At 39.8% G+C, this 16,452-nt stretch overlaps 5 protein-coding genes across 9 annotated transcripts; 3 read left to right on the top strand and 2 right to left on the bottom strand.

Annotated features, from left to right (window-relative positions):
• Positions 1–535: 535 nt before the first annotated feature.
• LOC117636571 lies at positions 536–3,960 on the top strand. The gene is made up of 6 exons (XM_034371133.1): positions 536–746; positions 830–861; positions 2,029–2,223; positions 2,657–2,707; positions 3,257–3,318; positions 3,402–3,960. The coding sequence occupies exons 1-6, from the start codon at positions 664–666 to the stop codon at positions 3,504–3,506; spliced, it is 528 nt and encodes a 175-aa protein (XP_034227024.1). The 5' UTR covers positions 536–663; the 3' UTR covers positions 3,507–3,960.
• A 549-nt stretch (positions 3,961–4,509) lies between these two features.
• Positions 4,510–5,727, top strand: LOC117636572 (bZIP transcription factor 53). The gene has a single exon (XM_034371134.1). It carries the CDS (start codon positions 5,074–5,076, stop codon positions 5,500–5,502), a length of 429 nt encoding a protein of 142 aa, XP_034227025.1. The 5' UTR covers positions 4,510–5,073; the 3' UTR covers positions 5,503–5,727.
• Positions 5,728–6,338: 611 nt separating this feature from the next.
• Positions 6,339–7,140, bottom strand: LOC117612144 (calvin cycle protein CP12-1, chloroplastic). Its single transcript, XM_034340891.1, has one exon. The coding sequence runs from the start codon at positions 7,033–7,035 to the stop codon at positions 6,637–6,639; it is 399 nt and encodes a 132-aa protein (XP_034196782.1). The 5' UTR covers positions 7,036–7,140; the 3' UTR covers positions 6,339–6,636.
• Positions 7,141–7,794: 654 nt separating this feature from the next.
• LOC117638176 (protein HOMOLOG OF MAMMALIAN LYST-INTERACTING PROTEIN 5) lies at positions 7,795–10,740 on the bottom strand. The gene is made up of 6 exons (XM_034373298.1): positions 10,500–10,740; positions 10,296–10,396; positions 9,502–9,611; positions 9,217–9,292; positions 8,919–9,059; positions 7,795–8,840 (listed from the first exon to the last, which is right to left on the bottom strand). The coding sequence occupies exons 1-6, from the start codon at positions 10,591–10,593 to the stop codon at positions 8,070–8,072; spliced, it is 1,293 nt and encodes a 430-aa protein (XP_034229189.1). The 5' UTR covers positions 10,594–10,740; the 3' UTR covers positions 7,795–8,069.
• Positions 10,741–10,983: 243 nt separating this feature from the next.
• Positions 10,984–16,219, top strand: LOC117637065 (probable glutamyl endopeptidase, chloroplastic). 5 transcript variants are annotated; one of them, XM_034371824.1, is made up of 11 exons: positions 10,984–11,282; positions 11,492–12,476; positions 12,823–12,951; positions 13,192–13,491; positions 13,575–14,033; positions 14,172–14,237; positions 14,424–14,484; positions 14,580–14,729; positions 14,891–15,028; positions 15,280–15,593; positions 15,856–16,219. In XM_034371824.1, coding segments are annotated over exons 1-11 (2,898 nt in total). In that variant the 5' UTR covers positions 10,984–10,987; the 3' UTR covers positions 15,857–16,219. The 5 variants fall into 5 exon arrangements, with proteins under 5 accessions (XP_034227715.1, XP_034227712.1, XP_034227716.1 ...); XM_034371823.1 differs by having other exon boundaries at positions 10,988–11,282; positions 11,489–12,476; positions 15,280–15,581; XM_034371822.1 differs by having other exon boundaries at positions 10,988–11,282; positions 11,489–12,476.
• Positions 16,220–16,452: the final 233 nt, after the last annotated feature.

The following is a 16,452-nucleotide window of genomic DNA, read 5'->3' as shown; positions in this document are numbered from 1 at the left end:
TTCCTAGGACAACTCAGCGGTCGAGGTAGATGAAGGACAGTTTATTTCAGTGCGTAGTACGAAGCCCACTTATAATGCTTTTATAGGGCAGATGGGCTCGGTGTATGCCGAGCGTCAACAAATTTGATATATAGGCAATACTTTGGAGAGTTATATGTGTCTTCAATCAAAAGCTCAATCTAATATGTTTTCAATTTTGGCTAACACCCTTGATGACCACATGATCACTACACATATGATGAAGAAAGATGAACACATGTGATGATGTATAAGTTCCATGATTACCACGTCATCTAGAAGAATTGACGGAGTTGCTGACTGTCTTTGATTACAAATTCGAAAACTCAGGGGCATCTTTGTAAAAATTAAAACCATATGGATGACTCCGTTATATGAGTAAACCTCATGCTCATGGTAGCAAATTGTAATTCGCATAATCGTTTTTATTTAAAAAAAGAAAAGAAAAGGAAAACTCAGGTTCAGCGAATCGGACCCAAAACAAAAAATACGACTTGAAGGAAAAATAAAAAAATAAAAAAAAACTGTACAAGCAAAATATATAAACATCAGATATATCCCATCTCTCATTGTTGAGCAGCTTCAGCTTTTGAGCACTTCTCTGTTTTTGGTGGGTTGGGTAAGAGTCATCACACTGACCCGCGGATGCTGGAAAATCCGACATCAGCGGCAGCAGCCGCAGCAGATCCACCGGCAAACGTGAAGCGCTATGCTCCTCCCAGTCAGAGGTATTCGTTCTTCCATTAGATGTCTCATTTTCTTTTTCGAAAATAATTTGTTATACAATTAAATTTGTTGGACTGCATTGCAGGAATCGTCCTCTTAACAGACGCAAGTCCGCAGGTAATTTTAGTGTGTGTGTGCGTCCAATTCTCTGTTCTCCTTGTATTTCACTTTGATTTGAAGTCCTCATGTCGGCAGCCTCAATTTCCTTTTGATATAGAAGTCTGAATTCTCCTTGTTACGAAGATCCAGCTGCCAAAGCTAATAAGCAATTTTGTGGCAACAATGATCCTCAATTTGTTTCTCAACCCCTTTGTCACATTTAGCATAATTATATACTATCCGCGTACCATGTTATGTCACTTACCAAATTGTCTTCTTCCATCCTTAGATCTCTTTCCTTTTCTTTTTTTTTACATGTTGTAGTTACTTCGTTTTTTTTGTTTTGATCATTTTGCATCACCGATGCTAAATGTCAGAAGCGATTTGTTCGAGTGATCCTTTGCTCCTGAGTTGTTAATCATATGTCTCTGTTGAATTTGCACTCCATATATTCTGCTATAGTTCCACTCATTCTTGAACCCTTTGATTCTTATGCATTCTTCATGTTTCGAGTCTTGTGAGAGGTACTTCTTTAGAAGTTCCCAACAAAACTATGTCGTTAGGAACCATGGAATGTCTTGCCTATTTTTGTTATTTCATTCAGCACTATTACAAACAGACATTGACAGGGAGCAGTGTTGATCCTTACTCCAACGCTACTTTTATTAGGAAATCATTAGTTTCTGTTACTTCTAGTTTTTGTGTCAGTACATAATATCTTGATTACAAATGTTGATCCTTACCCTTTCCCAACCGCACCCTAGTGGCATGTGGCCTTATCTTTAATCCCCTTTTTTGTGTGTGGTCATATGTTTGATCCTGTCGTGTTAACATCCTCCAACGAAAATACTTGGTATATTTGACCTGTTTCATTGTTATACCTGTGCATATGCATATCATCACCAAGTGCAAGTTATCCTAACTGATTCATCATTAAGTTGAAAACCTGTTTTAATTCTGTTTGTTTAGCTAAGTGAATTACAGGTGCACCATACTAAACCCCAGACTTGCCCTCACTCCACCCTTGTCATTAGGTGCCATTAGGCTTAGAGGCTGTTGGCCTTCTGTTTTGATTTATTTGTACATATCTATTTATTCTTTTGTTTACCAGAGATTGAATGACCAAGGAAATTGTGATATTTCCATGGTATATATATCTAATATAGTTCTAAGTTACTGTTTCAGATCGGTTTGATCGAACTAACAATCCTCAAGGCGGGAGTGATTTGGAGAAGAATCAAATTTCTTCTTCAAGAAGTTTATCTGGTATGGATCATGGGGATGCAAGTAGCAGCAGTCTTCTGAATGAGAACTCTCGTCCAGGGTTACTAGCTCTAGAGGGGTGTAGCAGCAGTGCAGCTTTCCAGCTCTTAAATAATCGTATGTGTCAACAGTTGCTTGAAAAGGCTGATGCATGCTATTTCAACATGATGATTAGAAATTAAATTAAATGGATAATAAGCTATGAGGCCCACACTGACATCCTCCTTTCTTATTGTTAGTCTTTTTATAACAAAAAAATTCTGAAATTAAAGTGTCCTTGCTACTAAGCAGGCTCAGATGTTAAATTTATGAGGTGACTCACCAGTTTATTTGGAACAAAGTTTGAAAATGTAAAGGCTTTAGGTTGTATATCCAAATTCTTGCACAATTTTCTATGTTCATGTTTGTATCTTTATCTCCAGTTATGCTATCATAAGTAAAAGATGAAAAGAATGTTTCCAACCAAGCCCTTTTTTGGTGATTACTTGTATGAGTTTAGAGTTGGTTGCATACTTTGACGCAATGCAAATTTTAACGTTTGAAAACACAGGTTGGGCTGCTGCAATGCATTGCTTCAATGATCCATCTGTAGATTTATCAGGTCAGTAGGATAACATGTTGGTTATTTTGGGGATTTATAGCATACTCTGCATGAAATTAAAGACATTCAAGTTATTAAGATGCCCAAATTGATGCATGTATGATGTAGTTTATTCAATGACATAAAGTTCTTTTGCAAATTTTTGTGATAACTGAAGGAAATATATCGGGTTTGGTACTGTATATTGAAGATGGCTGAGCCTGAGGGTGAATAATTGTTTGGTGGTTCAGAGCACAAGCTTCAAAGGAGTCTTATTAGGGTTTAAACTTTTGTTAAAAATGTCTTATTGTTACCTACCACCTTCTTTAGAGTGTTCTGTTTAGAACTTTGGGTGTTAAGAGTGGGAAGGATTCAAAGGAGTCGAAACCAAACCTGGGGCAGAAAGAGAAGAATTCGATTGAAGGAATAAGGGTCTTGAAACAAACCTCATTTAAGCATGTGCTAATAATAGATCTAAAATCAGCATGTATGATGTCTCATTCGTGCATCGCAAACGCGAGTCTCACGACATTTGGGCTGGTTTGTTTACTTGTAGTTTTTATTTTTCAGAAAGACCAGTTATGTACACAGGAGGCGGATCTGCATGGGGTCAGTTCCAACTTCCTCATCAGGTGAGTATGGAATCTCTCCCTTTTTCTCCGTGTCTGTCTCTGTCTGTCTCCCAGGATTTGATGTTTGGATTGGCTATCTTTAGTTAATGGCTTCGACAGGCGGTGCTGGGTCTCCTGGTTCATCAATGGATTTCTTGAGTGAACTTCGCCGCTCAAAGAACATTTTCCATGCCGGTTTTAGAACCTAGAAATTAATCCACATAGCTCAAGATATTCATCAGGATATGAAAGCAAACTTTGAGCAGGATTCCATGGTTGGTAGTAGCTGCTTGTATTTCTTTCAGCCGGTGTTAGTAGCTGTTGCATTTGTTCTCTGAAACTCAACAATGTCCATCTAATTTTGCCCACCTTGGTTTTATCGGACAAAAACATGGATGTTTCTGCGTCTGGCATGTGACGCTTACAAATGATGCGGTTTGTGTATGCATATATAAGTGGTTCTGTCCGTCTCCTGGGCGTGTCTATGCGAGAGTGTTCATTTGCCTTGGTGTTTGTGTGTGTTTATTTGTTTTACTGTCATGCTATTATAGACATGCCACTCATCTGCGGTACAAAATATAGAGGATCAGTTCCCCACAACGAAACCACAAAATTTACACACCATCATTCTTTGGCCAGTAATTTACGCTATATTTCAATTTCGTTTTTTAATTTTCTTCTCTATTTTTTTAAATTTTTATGTGGCCAACTATTTATGCTATTTCAATCTTTTATTGGGATGAAAATCAAAGAATCGTATGTATGCATAATTTTTTGTTATAATCAAATTATAATCACATCGAGAAGAAAAGTAACATTACATTGATCTATGTAAGAAATTAATTCCTTCGAAGGTTACAAATTTGACTGACCCTTTTGAATGTAAGGCTTTGCTGCTTCCTACTTCTGACTAACTAAATTATGGAAAAAGAAAAGGAAAAATGAAACAGTGGAAAGAAATGGACAAAAGATAATTTCCAAACATAGAGAAAAGTGGATAAAAGAATATTCCTTTCATTTCGCGGTACATTGGTTGAAGTGGCAAACGTTGATTAGCTGTCTTCCTTCACCATTGACGCCAGCCATGACACACGAAATTAGCAATTTAGCTTACCAATTAGACAAATAATACAAAAATGTCATTTTATTATTCCCTAAACCCACCTACCCCTCCCCCCCCACTTTCTATAAAAGCCCCGTTCCACAACCTTCTGAACCTTCTTTCACCTTCCGTCTCATTTCGCCAAAGTTTCTCCGCTGCGCGTTTCAGATAAGTTTGTTGCTTTCTTTCCTCTTGCTTTCCTTTTCACTTTCTTTTTCTGGACGTTACTCCCTAATATTTCCTTGATTCCGAAACCTCTCTGTCTAGATCTGAGGTCAATTTTGGTTCCTTTTTCTTCTTGAGGTTTTAGTTTCTTGAAATCTGTTTCAATCCCTTTGGATGTCGATCTGATTTGGGGCCTGGAAATTCTGGGTTCTACATCAATGAGTCTAATGTTTCTATGACACTCATGCGTCGCGTTCGTCTGATCCATTCGTTCTCGGTTGTGTTCCTCTACTGGTTCTACGTTTTCTCATGAATTAATCGAGTCAAATCGTTGTCTTTGTTTCCAATTGCAATCCCAATTTTTTTGTTGTTGCCCCAATTGTAGAAACCCTAATTCAGTTAGTTTTAATTTTTTTCTTCACAAACACTCATTCCTAATTCATCGAATTAACATCCCCTTGGGTAATTAATTCTTGGGTTGAAACATCCAAAAGAAAAAGAAAAGCAGAATGTCTTCAGTTCAGCAGCAATCAAGCTCGGGATCAGATGGGTCTGCATCGGTGGACGAGAAGAAGAGGAAGAGGATGTTGTCGAATCGCGAATCGGCGAGGCGATCGCGGATGAAGAAGCAGAAGCAAATGGATGATTTGACGAGCGAAATCACCCGACTGGAGATGTCAAACAATCAACTTCAGCAGGGAATCGAAGTGAAGGAGCGGGGCTACGCTGAGATAGAGTCTAGGAACAACGTGATGAGGGCTCAAGTAATGGAGCTCACCGATCGTTTGCAGTCGTTGAACTCGGTGCTCCAGATCTTCGAAGAGGTTAGCGGCCTTGCTGTGGACATCCCTGAGATACCTGATCCGCTGCTGAGGCCGTGGCAGGTTTCCTACCCAACGCAGCTCATCCCGGCCTCTTCCGACATGTTTCTCGGCTGACAGTCTTTGAATAGCTTAAGCTTGTTTTTGTTATATGATCATTGTACAAGTGTTTTGTGTTTGTTATTTTGATGATGGTCTTTGGATTTTTGTTAGTCGTCTTTGTTGTTTCGTTTTGGTGTCTTAGTAATTGTAGTAGTCTCTTTGCACAAGCTTGTTTCATCTTTCTCTGTATAAATGAAATGTTTGTGGTTGGTGGGTTTGATATGAATCTCTCCTTGTTTTTTTCCGTGCTACCATTGGCTACTGATTGTTTTGCTTTGATTATATTGGCATATTAGTTGGCTTAACCTAACTGAGATTGTTTAAACTTTCCCAAATACTTATCCCAACGGGTTGGGTTCTTGGATTGTAAATTGGGGTCTTGCTCGGGGCAAGATATTAATTCAACAACATGTGGTGGCCATTTGTATGGATAATCTTAGTCGAGTTCTGGGACATAACATAAGGATCAGAACAAACCCATGGACCGAGGACTCCCTCCTCCTCTTTGAATAAAAAGATTACAGCTCACTTCAAATTTAAAACCAGGAATTTAGGTTTTGAAAATTGAAACTTGTTAATAAAATACTTTAATACCGCAAATCTTTTTTAATCATCCGGGATATGTAACACATGGGGTGATTTCCAAATTTGATGAATTTCCCGTTAAGCAACAGAAAGTTGGAATAACCACCAAACTTTGCGCGTGATTGTAGTCACGTCACGAGTGTTTAGTTAGACTTCTTTTCAAGTGACCAAATATTATATGCCTCAAGAGGAAAAGATAGTTGATAAGATGATCCACACTTGAATAAAACCTCAACTACTAATTAAAGAATGAAATAGAAGATAAATAAATAAAAATGAAAGGCTTCTGTATAATATTTGGAAGCTAATAATCACCAATTTATGTTGCAAGATTATATGATATCATCATCATCATCATCATCATCATCATCATGTGAAATAAGAGGAAGCAACTCAACGTATCATGACGCATTAGCAGCAGCTGCTAAGCTTGCATTTAGTTTTAACATAAAGCAACGCTAAATTCATAGTACTGTGAAATCTAAAACATGACTAGTGATTGAGAAGTGACAATCGACAACCTCAATCTAAGGCACTAGAGTGAGTGAGTGAGAGAGAGACCACTCAGTTGTCGTAAGTACGGCACTCGTCTGTTTCGGGGTTGTCCTTGCAGAAAGTCTCCAACGGGTCGGAAGTTTTCTTGTTGTCGCGGGCATGGCTGGCCGCAGCACTCAGCTCCTCAACCTCGTCCCATGCTGCCACGCACTCCCCGCTTGCTGGGTCGTCTGAGCAAGTCTCCTCTGCGCTCTTGATGCTTTCAGCCACCTTCTCCGATATTTTATCTGGGGCTGCGCTCACTGGCCTTATCATGGTCATGCGGCCACCGCCCAATAGCTGCTGGCCACCCGACCTTCTCCAGGGGTTGCTGAGCCATGCGGGCTGGAAAGCCTTTGGTGTCTCGGTTGCTTTGGCCAACACTCTTGGGGTTGAGAGGCTCACTCCAGCTACAGTTGCTGTTGCCATTTCTCCTCCTCTTCCTTCTCCTTGTTTCTGGTTTGGTTATGGTTTGAGAAAAAGTGTTAAGCTTGCTTGCTTGACAACAATAGAAAGATTGGGTTTGGGGATAACGAGCATGAGGCTTTAATTGGCGTCTGCAATGTTTCACGATCGCACACTTCTTATCGAATCACAGCCAATCATCTACTTCCACGTTGGAACTACTTGAGATATTTTAGTAGGAAAAAAATCGCACTTTTAGAAAAGACGTGCCCCTCATTCATATTACTATTCAAGTTTGTATATGTACATACATACAGTAAAACGACGGGTATGTATGTATGTATGTATGTATGTGTGATATTGTTGATACTTGAGAGCTTGATATTTTGGACCTTTCAATTCTATCAAGTATCAAAATATTCATTTGATTCTTCGGAGGCGTGTAGCACCATGATCCAGTTAACTCCTCTCGCTAAATGTTAAGTTTAAGCCAACCAAATAAAAATGCCATAATTATTCAGGAGAAGAAAACCATTAACAAAGATTCTCAGAGGAACCACTGCTTTTCAGTTCTTATCTCAACCACTGCTTTTCAGCACGTAAGCATTTCTTGTTTAACACGTTGTTTCCACATGCCCCAAAACCTTACGTACCATACAAGTCCAAAAATTAATTAAATTCTGAGAACCCATATGTACTTGAACAATCACTTTTGTACTCTTTGTGCAAAGGCTACAAGAAGCCCAGCTCATTAATTATAAATTGTAAGATGCGCATAGGCCGAGCTTGAATTACACAATGATATAAATGAAAACCAACTTCAACTCACATCCATGTAAGTCCACATACAAACTCGTGTCTCAACATCTAATGAGCAAATTACATGCTTGAGAGAATATAAATGAAGCATAAATCCGCGGTTTTCATTTCCATACGTGCATCACAATTAAAAGCAACATTTCCGTGCATTTATCCGCCATCCAGTGACATTTACATATTACTCACGCAAACAAACTATGGCAAACATCTGGAATTCCAAGCACCTAGAAATGAGAAACTCACTGACCAGCTGATGGATTCGTCAACAGTTCAAGCGATTTAATTAAGTGATCTACTGCAACTGACACATCATCAAATGCCAACGCCCCAACTGCAAATCTGGCAGCCTTATGTGCCTCGGCAATTTTCTCAGGTGATGGCTGGTAGCTACTGTCATACTGGTATGTCTTTGCAGGAGTAGGAGTAGGAGCAGGTTCTGGAACAGTCCCATTTCTGTTGCTCGACTGGTATTGGGCAGGTGAAGGAGCTGACTGGGGAGAGTAGGGAGGAGCTGACTGGGCAGAGTAGGAAGGATCAGAGCCCTGATAGTAAGAGGGATAGTGGGATGTGACTGCTGGAATATTGCTTTCTGTAAAACTTGGATAAGATTGGAAATTAGGATAGGAGAAATTATTTTCATGAGAAGGATAGTTATGTGGCAAATGCTGTTGGGGTTCATGTGGGTAGGGTTGCTGCTGGTATGGCTGAGAATAATCAGAAGTTTCTGGTCTATTTGTTGGAGGAGGTGGATGGAAATCATGGGAAGAGTAACCAGCAGTAGGGTAAGACTGCGGTGGTGGCGCATTGTTAGAAGAATGCTGGCCATTGACTTCATCATGGAACTTAGGTGAGGATTGAAGGCTAACCGAACGCTGGATTTTGGCATTATCATGAAACTGAGGAGGTAAAGTGTCTGTTGAGTGCTGCTTGTTGATTTCATCATAAAACTGGGGTGATGGATCAGATGGTGGTCCAGGACTGATAACTGCTGCTTCACTTGGCCCAAGATCCTGCAAGGATAGACATAGGTAAAAATCATATTATACAACAAGCTCAAAAGTAAACCAGTGTCAAGTTTAGAACCATACATATGAACCACTCATCCCACTTGATGGAATTGAAAGATCATCATCTCCAGCAGGGGGGCCTGCTTCAGGCTTCCTTCCTTCTTTCAAAGCTTTCCTTATATCTGCTGCTTTCCAAGCTGCGTACTTTTGTTTCTGCTCAAGCTGTAAAAAGATAATAAAAATATAAGCCACCCCCAAAATCCAACAGTCCCCAAAGAAAAATGTACATCACAAATCATTCTAGATGGAGTCGTCTAATCCTAATGAAAAGGATAAATGACACTCCAAGTGGCATTGCAAAACATAATCAGAAACTCACATCAGGCTGAAGCACGCCAAACTGGTTAATAATCTCAAAGAAAATACTTGCAGCATAAAATGTTTTTGCAGTATTCCTGCAACAAAGAAAATGTAAAATCTCGTCAAGAAACATGAGCTGACAAATTCACAGCAGAGGAGATTTGTATTTCACGAAACCTAGAGGTTTAGATCTCAAAAGTTAAAGTCTCTGAGAGTGAAAATGATTGTTCATAAAGGACACGATAACTCAAAGTCTCAATCTTTTTTCCAAAGACAATGCAAAAAAGGGGAAAATCTGACTTACAAATCTGCTCGACCAGCACGATCTTGCTTGTCTGCCTTCCCAAAAACATTTAAGGCAAATCCCTCAAGATACAGATTGTCTTCAGGCCCCAACTGCAGTGACTTCTTATCCTATAGAGAAAAAGTGTCAATAGACATTGAGATGGGGAACAGAAATCTATGAATTTTATCATAATATAATTTCACAAAAACAGCAACAGGACAAGTCTTCTGGTTGATAAAGTATTTGGTTACAATTCAAGACTACAAATGGGAGATATTTGAGGGCCAACACAAACTTAAAGAAACAAAAATCTAACTCGCATTTTCACACTAAAAGTAATCATCTTTGCTCCCTAAAGAGTAATCCTAAGAGCCTCCATGGATGAACCTCCAATTATTTGGTATAATTATAGGAACCCTGAAACTGCTTAACAATGAAATGGTAACAAGAAATGCTCTTGTTGTTTAAAAATCAACATTTTTCATTATTGTGGCAAACATATACGAAAAATATATATAAGGGCATTCCATGGAGCAGAAACATATCAGTTGCAAAACGGATCCCAAAAGCTTATTTGGCACACAAAGCTTAGGCAACCAGTAATACTGAGCCTCAGTACTAGTGCAACTAAAAATCAGAGTCAATTAAGATTTTTGTACCCAGTATCAGGCAATGGCAGCATACTAAAGTTTTACAATTATTTTCCTCAGTTTTCTCAGAAACCAAATAGAACCAGTTGATAAAACAAATTTAAAAAATCCCATCTTCCAAAATAAAAAGTCATAAAGAAACGGTGAAAAAGAAGAGAAGACCTTTTCAAGCTGCTTCATGAGGGAAATAAGGAGGGAATTGGTGGTCTTGGTACGCTCGTTCTGAGGGATCTTCAGCCCTCGCTCCATTGCGTACAATCGACCTAAATTGAATACAAAATCAGAAGATTAAATTAACTTAGACATAAATATAAAATTCGTAATTTTGTTCTCATAAAAAAAGTTAGGGCCAAGAGAGAGAGTTACAGTAATAAGCGACGAGAGGCTCGTGTTTCTGCAACTCATCGGCACGTTGGAGGTACGGCAAGAGGAGCTTCGCGGGCTCGTTATCGCTCGCCATCTATGGCTTCCTCTGTTCGATCAGAGAGAGAGAGGATTTGGGCAAGGCAAAGCTTTGAGTTTGAGTACAAGGCAGAGAGAGAGTCTACAATGGTTCTGACCGTCGTCTGACGATTCATTCGACGAAGTCGTCGAGACTTAACGAGCACGACTAAACAGGTTAGCTATTGAATTGGGCCATGAAGTGTACGGCCCAACTCACTGGATCAATATGAAGAAGGGCCCACCGAATTCCAACTTCAGGTGGAGTCCACTTTAATTTGGGCGGGGGCGGGTCCCATACTGCGTTGTGATAGGGCGAAAGGCGGAAGGCGCGCGCACGGGAGAAGAAACCACTCTACAGTGCTCAACTAAACTATAAAAAAAAAAGGTTAAAAAAAAAGGAGAAAAATCAAATGAATGATAGGATGCTCGTTCACAAAGTCTACCATCGCCTTTCTCTTCTCTCCCTCACTCCACACACTCTCCCTTTAAAACCCGTCCAATTCCCATCGGTCCTTTCACCCGCGAGCATCAGGGCACGTCCCTTAAACGGCACCGTAAGGTCCCTCAGAACTACCGCCGTCATGGCCACCTCTAGGCTCCGCAACCTCGTCCCTGTCAACGCCGTCGCTTCGGAGGATGGCAGTGGCGGAGCCTCCAACGGCTCTGTCTCTTCTACCGCAGCTACCACTGCACTTGAAGATGAAGGTATTTAATCGTAATATATGTGTTCATGTATATGTTGTTGGATATGAAGTTTCCTATTCTCTTTCAACCCAAAATCTGCTTTGCATTTTATAAAATTTTATTGTCTTGCTTTTCCTCATCACTTAGTTGATTGGTATGTGAGTTGCGAATTTTAAACTTGAAACATTTTCTGCTCGTAATTCGAATGTTTGTATATATTTATGTAGAAGACTCCACGTTGGGAGTTAGATATCGTCTTCCTCCACAAGAAATTAAAGATATCGTGGATGCTCCACCACTTCCCGCCTTGTCATTCTCACCACATAGGGATAAGATACTGTTTCTCAAGCGGAGATCTTTGCCGCCATTGGCAGAACTTGCTAGACCCGAGGAAAAGCTGGCCGGCGTTCGTATTGACGGAAAATGCAATACAAGGACTCGGATGTCGTTTTACACGGGCATTGGGATCCATCAATTGTTGCCTGATGGTACCCTTGGGCCCGAAATAGAGGTACATGGATTCCCTGATGGTGCTAAGATCAATTTCGTTACTTGGTCCCCGGATGGTCGCCATTTAGCCTTCACCATCCGATTTGATGAGGAGGAAAGTACCAGTAGTAAGCTTAAAGTGTGGGTTGCCCAAGTGGAAACGGGGATCGCTAGACCTTTGTTTAAGTCAGACGAAATATTTTTGAATGCCGTTTTTGACAATTTCGTTTGGGTGAATGATTCTTCTTTGCTAGTTTGCACCATTCCCCTGTCGCGTGGAGACCCGCCAAAGAAACCTTGGGTTCCTTTTGGACCAAAAATTCAATCTAACGAGCAGAAAAGCATTATCCAAGTTAGGACCTTCCAGGATTTGCTGAAGGATGAGTATGATGAAGATTTGTTTGACTACTATGCCACGACACAACTTGTTTTGGCTTCTTTGGATGGGACGGTGAAGGAAATTGCTCCTCCGGCTGTATATACATCAATGGACCCCTCCCCAGATCATAAATACCTTTTAATTAGTTCAATTCACAGACCATACTCTTTCACTGTACCATGCGGAAGATTTCCCAAGAAGGTGGATCTGTGGACAGCTGATGGGAAGTTTATTAGAGAGCTTTGTGATTTGCCTCTTGCTGAGGACATACCCATTGCATTCAACAGTGTGCGAAGAGGGATGCGTTCAATCAACTGGAGAGCAGATAAACCATCAACACTCTACTGGTATGCATATGTTGCCCTGCTTTCAAACTGTTTGGATATCTTAAATGACATCTGTTTGAGACCCTCTCTCCCTCTCTCTCTCTCTCTCTCTCTCTCTCTCTCTCACACATAATATCACGTCAAGTACTCAATGAGGACTCTCTATAAAAGAGTAGTTTTCTAAACGTTAATTAGTTAAATAAATTTCTAACACATGCGCTCGAAAAATGAAAAAGTAGAATGACAGTCTACTGTGTTTTAATTCCACATCATTGTTACTAAACTATCTAAGCTTTCTTCTATAACTTGTACAGAGTAGTTTGTGTATATGGTTTCAGTTACCTTTTTGACTTTGTGAACTTACTAGGGTGGAGACCCAAGATGAAGGAGATGCGAAAGTGGACGTTTCTCCACGCGATATAATTTATACACAGCCTGCTGAGCCACTAGAAGATGAAGGGCCAACGATCTTGCACAAACTTGATCTCCGCTATGGGTATGCATTTCAGCTATTAATTTTTATCTTCTATTGGCATTGATGGTGGATGTGTGCTGGAAAATTATTTCAACCTTTTCATATGTCTGTTTTATTGGGATTTTTGAAAGAATGATGTTTCCAAAGGGCAATGTATTTCTAAAGACTTCTAAAATTGTGCTAAGGAAGCATAAATACTTCATGGTGGGCCCAACACTAGCCATACTTGTTTTGATGCATTTGAACTTTTCAATTTCACAGAGGGATTTCTTGGTCTGATGATTCATTGGCTCTAGTTTATGAGTCTTGGTACAAAACACGGAGAACGAGAACCTGGGTGATTTCTCCTGGATCGAATGATGTCAGTCCGCGCATCCTATTTGATAGGTCGTTCGAAGATGTATATTCAGATCCTGGCTCTCCTATGCTGCGGAGAACTCCTGCTGGGACGTATGTGCTTGCAAAAGTTAAGAAAGAAAATGAGGAAGGCACTTATGTACTACTGAATGGAAATGGTGCTACACCAGAGGGAAACATCCCATTCTTGGATTTGTTTGACATGTAGGTTTTTTATAATTTCTTGTTTCTGTTTTGTTCTTCAAGTGCTTATTCGTGCTGTGGTGGCATAAACCAAATTCTTTCAGAAATACAGGCAATAAAGAAAGAATATGGAAGAGTGACAAAGAAAAGTATTACGAGACTGTTGTTGCTTTGATGTCTGATGAGAAAGAAGGAGATCTGCCCATTGATCACTTGAAAATATTGACTTCCAAAGAGTCAAAAACTGAAAACACCCAGTATTATATCCTACGCTGGCCAGAAAAGAAAGCATTCCAAATTACAAATTTCCCTCATCCATATCCACAGCTGGCATCATTACAGAAAGAGATGGTCAAGTACCAGAGAAAGGATGGGGTTCAACTGACTGCAACGTTATACCTTCCACCAGGCTATGATCCATCCAGAGATGGCCCTCTTCCATGTCTAGTCTGGTCTTACCCTGGAGAATTCAAAAGCAAAGAGGCTGCTGGACAAGTTCGTGGTTCTCCCAATGAATTTGCTGGCATAGGTCCAACATCCGCTCTCCTCTGGCTAGCTCGAAGGCATGCATTACTCTTCTCATTTCTTACTATGTTTTGGTGTTTCTATTGTTCGTTTGGTTCTTATTTGTATTGGACCTTTTGGTGTCTGGATTGTTTTAAACATGCTGGACCTCTTTTTGATTGCTCCAAATCCTGCAGGTTTGCTATTCTATCTGGACCAACAATTCCTATAATTGGCGAGGGTGATGATGAAGCAAATGATAGGTAACGTTTTAGTCGCATACGTATTAACATGGGTTTCTGCTTCCAGTCATAATTAATATTCTTCATGAACTCGTAAGCATTTCTCATAAGTTTAGTGACAGAAGATGATCCATATAACATAAATTCATGGCATTATGAACCAGGAAACAATGGATCAAATGAATTATAATGCTTATACTTTGCCAGGTATGTGGAGCAATTGGTTGCAAGCGCAGAGGCTGCTGTGGAGGAAGTTGTTCGACGAGGAGTAAGCAACTTCATTTTTGCGGTGTGAACTTTTTTAGCAAGTTTCTGAATTTGAAATCTTTACCTAAAACCTCTTTTGGTGCTACCCTTACTAAGGTTGCTCATCCAAACAAAATTGCTGTTGGGGGACATTCATATGGGGCATTCATGACTGCAAACCTCTTGGCACATGCCCCTCATCTTTTCTCTTGCGGAATTGCTCGATCTGGTGCTTACAACAGAACACTTACTCCTTTTGGTTTTCAGGTACCTTACCAGAAGTTGATTTAAATATATATCCATGTGTTTTGATATCTTCTCTTGCCATGATATTATCCCTATGATATCTTCTCTTGCCATGATATTATCCCCATGTAAATACTTTACCTTTTGTTTTCATGGCTTGACTCTTTAGTTTATTGGTGTAGAATGAGGATAGAACTCTTTGGGAGGCGACTAGTACTTATGTAAAAATGAGTCCTTTCATGTCAGCTAATAAAATTAAGAAACCAATCTTGCTTATCCATGGAGAAGAAGACAGTAATTCCGGAACATTAACCATGCAGGTAAACCTTCACCCCTTTCCTGCATTGCTGTTAACTACTGTGTTCACAACATCCTTTATGTCCTCTCAAAAAGAAAAAGGAAAGGTCCTTCATGCCCTCTCATTCTTTCACTCTTTCATGAGAGGGGACCTTTGATCTGTTTAATTTGTTCAACTCTTTGACAACATGAAAAACCATTTTTCCCCTCTTTGTGCTTAGTGGAATGATGAATTTCTTCTTGTTTATGAGTTGGCAACTTATGTGCTATGCAGTCGGATCGTTTCTTTAATGCTCTGAAAGGTCATGGTGCTCTTTGCCGCCTTGTGATTCTTCCCTACGAGAGCCATGGCTATGCTTCAAGAGAGAGCATCATGCATGTGCTGTGGGAAACTGATAGATGGTTGCAGAAATATTGCGTGTCACACACTTCCACTGTAAATGTAGATCCTGATGCGAGTAAAGACAACCCAGGCACAGTATCTACAGATTCTGAAAGCAAAGCAATTGCTGCTAGTGGAGGCAGTGGCCCAGAGGTGTCAAATACTGAGCATGAAGGATTTGACTCGTTGCCAAGGTCATTGTTATGGTAATTTATTTACTGTTATAGAAATAGAGGAGATAACAGAAATAACTCTGAAATGAAAAGAAGCAAGATAAGTACTTGAATTCTTTCACATTACCTTTATGCTAAGCTCTAAAAAAATCCAAGCCTTGGTGTCTCAGAACTTCTCTTCAAACATTTATATATATGTACATATATACCTATGTAAATGTTGATGAATAATAGGTCCTTTTCTTAAGTTGTGGGTTTTTTCTTATTTGTTTCTCTCATAATTGATATGGTGTAGAATAAATTGCTGATCTTGGCTTCTGAGGACTCTGGTTTGCACATCAATGTGGCGTACAAATGATACACAACAACACAGATGCTTCGTCCAAGGGCAAATTTGCGTTTGTAACAATAGTGATGTATTATTATTTGCAAGATGCTTCCTCGTCGAAGTGAAATTTGCATTTGTAACAATATCGATCGATGTATTATTTGAAATTGTATCCCAAACTTCTTGCGCTCCAAAATCCTTTCAGCATTGCCGATGTTGAGTAGCCAATGTTTGGATAGGAGGGTTAGGGGCAGGGTAGGTTTAGGCTTGCTTGTGTACCATAAATAAAGCTCTTGAATGAAAAATAACAAAAAACTATTTATGCAGACTATCGCATCGCATGCGCTATTGAAGAGCTACGTTCATTTAAGTTTTTCAATCTATACTATTATAAATCCAATCATAATTTGACGAATGTCAATGGTTTTCTTGAATTTGTAACACTAACCCACCTATAGGTGTCAAATGGGCCGTGCCGGGCCGGCCCATCCCATTTAAACTCATGCTTGTCGGGTCGGCTCATTTAATTTATCGGACTGTGCTGTGCCAGCTCATTTAGTAAAA

This window comes from Prunus dulcis, chromosome 8, assembly GCF_902201215.1.
Source record: "Prunus dulcis chromosome 8, ALMONDv2, whole genome shotgun sequence".
Lineage (NCBI taxonomy): Eukaryota > Viridiplantae > Streptophyta > Magnoliopsida > Rosales > Rosaceae > Prunus > Prunus dulcis.
The sequence above is the reverse complement of the archived record's forward strand: the minus strand, read 5'-3'. Positions and strand labels throughout refer to the sequence as shown.

Bases quoted from the DNA above. Each gene is read 5' to 3' on its own strand.
- LOC117637065 (XM_034371821.1), top strand. From the start codon at position 10,988: ATGAATGATAGGATGCTCGTTCACAAAGTCTACCATCGCCTTTCTCTT. The intron at 12,477-12,822 runs GTATGCATATGT...TGAACTTACTAG, and splicing joins AAACCATCAACACTCTACTG to GGTGGAGACCCAAGATGAAG. The intron at 15,029-15,279 runs GTAAACCTTCAC...TGTGCTATGCAG, and splicing joins CCGGAACATTAACCATGCAG to TCGGATCGTTTCTTTAATGC.
- LOC117636572 (XM_034371134.1), top strand. From the start codon at position 5,074: ATGTCTTCAGTTCAGCAGCAATCAAGCTCGGGATCAGATGGGTCTGCA.
- LOC117636571 (XM_034371133.1), top strand. From the start codon at position 664: ATGCTGGAAAATCCGACATCAGCGGCAGCAGCCGCAGCAGATCCACCG. The intron at 747-829 runs GTATTCGTTCTT...ACTGCATTGCAG, and splicing joins TATGCTCCTCCCAGTCAGAG to GAATCGTCCTCTTAACAGAC. The intron at 2,224-2,656 runs GTATGTGTCAAC...TTGAAAACACAG, and splicing joins TTTCCAGCTCTTAAATAATC to GTTGGGCTGCTGCAATGCAT.
- LOC117638176 (XM_034373298.1), bottom strand. From the start codon at position 10,593: ATGGCGAGCGATAACGAGCCCGCGAAGCTCCTCTTGCCGTACCTCCAA. The intron at 10,397-10,499 runs GTAACTCTCTCT...TATTCAATTTAG, and splicing joins GCCTCTCGTCGCTTATTACT to GTCGATTGTACGCAATGGAG. The intron at 8,841-8,918 runs GTATGGTTCTAA...CTATCCTTGCAG, and splicing joins GTGGGATGAGTGGTTCATAT to GATCTTGGGCCAAGTGAAGC.
- LOC117612144 (XM_034340891.1), bottom strand. From the start codon at position 7,035: ATGGCAACAGCAACTGTAGCTGGAGTGAGCCTCTCAACCCCAAGAGTG.